Here is a 4,348-nt window from a genome sequence, read left to right as displayed (position 1 = left end):
CAGGTTTGTTATGTTTCAAATGCTATGGAAGTCTGTTTTTACGATAATATCTACAAAATTCCTACATTTATCTACAAATAAACTACAAATTAATTTTAGGATGTATAAAGCAATATTGTTTTCATGCTTATCAACACCATTACTACATTTATACTAGGCAGAATGGCCTAAGTGGCACCTATACTTGTGTCACTTTGTCATGCCGGTCCTCCTACTTTACTTTTTTTTATCCAGACACTTCAACTTGTTCAAAATCTATATTTTAAACCCCTCTGACCGTGTGTGTATCTCACTTGCTTGACGTGGATGACACATCATATTCCATGTTATTTTTTATATTTTATCTACTAAAAACACTTATTATATACTATTTCCTTAAAGAAAAAGAAAAAGAAAATCAATACCTCAACCTCATCTCTCTTCCCTCAAATTCACAGAGTTCTTCTTCCTTGTCCATCTCATACCCCTTCTCCATTCGCAACCAGAAGGTGGAGGGGAGAAAGAAGAAGCTGTGGAAGGGAGAAGCGTACATCACCAAATAGTTTTCAGAAAATAGTTGCCTAAAAAAAACCTTCCAACATCATAAATTCTTCATGAAATCTATCAACCTAGACATTACAATTCGAATTGTAAATTGAATCATGAAGCAACTTTAACTTAGGATAGGACCCACAAAACTACCAATAAATAGAACTAGTAAACGTCAATAGTGCTTGACAGTAACATGAAGCTTAAGAATGGCTCTGAGATTAGGAATATCAATAAAGTGAGTTGTCATAATGCCATAACCTTTAACAAATCATAAAAAAACCAGTCCCTGAAACAATTGAGATTTCCCTCTCCTTCATTGCAAAAAGATCAGCACCTTGAATCTCCAAAGTACTCCCTTTGAATTCTCCATCAGTGAAAATAACAGAAAACATCAAGTGCAGTCCCTTATCATCTAACTGTGAATTTATGTACATGCCTTGCGCTCTACCAATCTCTTTGGACTTTGGATCTGGACCTTCAGTTACTGGATCATCCACTGCAACCATTGTTGCATCCCTATGCAAAATGCAACTTCTTTGAAAAAGAAGAAGCAAGTATAAATTCCAGAGCATATCAGCGATGAAAAGTAGGAGGGGAGAAGCGTACGGGGGGAACGAAAAGGGAGGAGTTTTTGTGTGGGTGTGGGGGGGGGGGGCGTGGACGAGAGCGTACTGGGGAACAAAGGGAGGAGAGTGTTGTTGGGGGGGGGGGGGAGTACAGTGGGAGTGTTGTTGGGGGGGGGGGGGAGTACAGTGTGGAAGAAGAAGAAGAAGCGTGGGGGGAGGGGGGAGGGGGGGAGGGAGGAACAAAAAGAGACATATATCTTTTGTTTTTTTCTTTTCTTTTTTACTTATTTTAATGACTTTTTTTCTTATTTTAATAATTTCTTGTTCAAATGTTCATATTCACGCTCATTATTCGCGTGAATTACACTCACTTTGTCCAGCTCAACCATTATTTTGTCACATGTGCTTGGTCAATGGTCAGAGGGGTTTAAAATATAGATTTTGAACAAGTTGAAGTGTCTGGATGAAAAAAAGTAAAGTAGAAGGACCGGCATGACAAAGTGGCACAAATATAGGTGCCATTTAGGCCATTCTGCCTTTATACTACAATTAAGCTACAATCCATGTTGAAAAAAAATTGACTACAGAATTTTCTATTCATCTACAATTTATCTAAAAAGATTCTACAAAACTGTAATGACACTGTTTATCTTTATTTTCATGCAGGTTTGTCTAGGACAATACAGTTACTTGATATGCCAGCCTCTCCTGTAATAGAGGAATATCAAAGTGAAATAATAACTGAAGATACACAAAGTATTATCGAAGAAGGACAAGTGTATCAAGACAACATTTGCAACTGCAATGAGGCACTATTCTGTCATGCACAAGTTCCAATTTAGGGTTAAAAGATCTAGCCATAGAAGGTATGAAGATATTAATTGTGACAAGACCTTTATAAACAGTATTTTGCTTGTGATATGTAGATGAAAAGTAGTTATATTGTATAGTGTGTTACTTTATGTTAAAGCAATCCTTTTGTTAAATCTACATTGATAACCTATATTATAAATGTATTTTTTTTGTAGCTACTGGCTTATATGCGTTGCAGAAAACTGTAATTGGCACTTCAAGGAAACATCAATTAATGATTCTGCAATGTTCAAGATCAGGAGTTTCAATCGACAACACATATGCACCTCATTGGACGATACATTCATACAGCGCAAACGTACTGCAGTTGTAGTTGGTAGCATGGTCATGCCAAAGTATTATGATCCTAAGACAGTTTACACAGCGAAGGACATACAAACAGACATGGTGTCCCAACACGGAGTGAACCTAAGCTACATGCAAGCATGGAGGGCAAAGGAAAAGGCTTTACAGTTATTGAGAGGTCATCCGGCTGACTCCTACAGCAAATTACCAAAATATTTTTATATTCTTAAGAAGACGTATCCTGGTTCAGTTGTTAAATTGAAGAAGACAACAGATGAGTGCTTCTTATATGCATTTGTTGCTCTTTGTACATCAATAAGTGGTTGGGAATATTGTAGACCAGTAGTCGTGGTTGATGGGACATTCTTAAAGACAGCCTACAGGGGAATTATGCTAACAGCAAGCACAATGGATACAACAGGTAAAATTGTAGTTATTTTGTAGGCAGTTTATAAATTGTATATACATTGTAGATTCTTTGTAAATATATTGTAGTTTATATGTATTTGTGTTTTTATATGCATTTTCAAAGCTGCCAGTTAATTATTTTTTTACTAATAATGTAGGTACAATATTGCCTTTGGCATATGCTGTGGTTGATTCGGAAAACGACGCATCGTGGAAGTGGTTTTTTGAGCAATTCAAGCAAGCATATGGTGAAAGAACTTCAATGTGTGTTGTTTCAGATAGGAATGAGAGTATCCTGAAGGCAACATCAATTGTCCATCCGGGCGTGCCACACTACTCTTGCGTGTGGCATATTTGGACAAATATAAGGGCAAAGTTCAATAAGGGTCATACACTCTTGATGAATTTAATGAAAGGATGTCGAAGATTGAAGAGATAGACCCTCGTGTTAAATCATACTTCTATGATATTAGCTATCACAGATGGTCAAGAGTACATACAACGGTGAATAGAACTTGGACTATGACATCAAACATTGCAGAGTCGTTGAATGCTGTAACAAAATATGCAAGAGAGCTGCCAATATTTGACCTATTAGAGTATATGAGGACACTTCTTGAACATTAGACGAAAGAGAAGTTGTTGAAGGCAAAGGGTACTTTCACATACCTTGGGTACAAATTCAATAAAGAATTGGAGAAAAATAGTACATTATCTCAGAAACATAGGGTAAGATCTGTTTATTTTGTGCAAAAAAATAATATTTTAATATACAGCGTTTCCAGATTGTAGATAAATTGTAGACAAGTTGTAGTTAATTTGTAGATGGTAGAACATTTGTAGATAAATTGAAGATAAGTTGTAGATAAATTGTTGATAATCTATTTTTATGATTGTAAATATTTTTCTTTCTATTTGTTATGTAATTGTAGGTGAGGGCTTCAACAGGTCATATCCATACTGTGATAGATGGTGTAAAGCGGTACATTGTGTGTCTTGAAAGCAAAAAATGTACTTGTGGCCAGTTCCAACTTGATGAACTTCCATGTGCGCATGCTTTGGCAGCTTTAAGGGACAAGAATAAAGGATACGAAAACTATTGCTCTCTGTATTACACAAGGGAGAGCCTACTGCGTACATATGAAATACCAGTAAATCCCCTTCCTGATGAAAGCAAATGGAGTGTGCCACAACATATATCTAATGAAGTAGTAAATCCACCTACGGGAGAGAAAAAGCAGCCAGGAAGACCTTAAAAGGAAAGATACAAAACATATGATGAACTAAAGTCAAAGAAGTACAAGGTGTCATGTGGAAACTGTGGAGGTGAAGGGCATAACAAAAGATCTTGCAAGAATGCACCCAAAAAAAATCATGTAGTTAGGATAGTATTTCAAAATAATTGTTAATGTGTTCAAGTTAACAGAATTTTGTGTGTAATCGTTTAAGATTTTAAAGATTAAAAATGTAGTTAACTTCAATTTGTTTCTGTGTTTGTTAACATGTTTTTCTGTATTGTGGCAAGCATCTACCTCCATTTTTTACATTATGTACATAGCACTTAATATTTATTATCTACAATATAACTACAAGTTTAAAAAAATTAATTTAACTTGAACTGGCAGTTATATACAGAAATTAAATACAACTGGAGGTAAATCCCTACAAATTATATACATATTCAA

General features: G+C 35.6%; 1 protein-coding gene across 1 annotated transcript; it reads left to right on the top strand.

The window, feature by feature from the left end:
* LOC109227770 lies at positions 1,902 to 3,919 on the top strand. The gene is made up of 4 exons (XM_019392968.1): positions 1,902 to 1,963; positions 2,126 to 2,676; positions 2,822 to 2,953; positions 3,729 to 3,919. The coding sequence occupies exons 1-4, from the start codon at positions 1,902 to 1,904 to the stop codon at positions 3,917 to 3,919; spliced, it is 936 nt and encodes a 311-aa protein (XP_019248513.1).

This window comes from Nicotiana attenuata, chromosome 6 (assembly GCF_001879085.1).
Source record: "Nicotiana attenuata strain UT chromosome 6, NIATTr2, whole genome shotgun sequence".
NCBI lineage: Eukaryota > Viridiplantae > Streptophyta > Magnoliopsida > Solanales > Solanaceae > Nicotiana > Nicotiana attenuata.
This window is presented reverse-complemented; position numbering and strand designations above follow the sequence as displayed.

What these genes read in the sequence shown, in the direction of transcription:
- LOC109227770 (XM_019392968.1), top strand. Translation starts at nt 1,902, where the DNA reads ATGAGGCACTATTCTGTCATGCACAAGTTCCAATTTAGGGTTAAAAGA. An exon ending in AAAAGATCTAGCCATAGAAG is followed by an intron (nt 1,964 to 2,125) that starts GTATGAAGATAT and finishes TTTTTTTTGTAG; the next exon opens with CTACTGGCTTATATGCGTTG. An exon ending in AAGCACAATGGATACAACAG is followed by an intron (nt 2,677 to 2,821) that starts GTAAAATTGTAG and finishes CTAATAATGTAG; the next exon opens with GTACAATATTGCCTTTGGCA.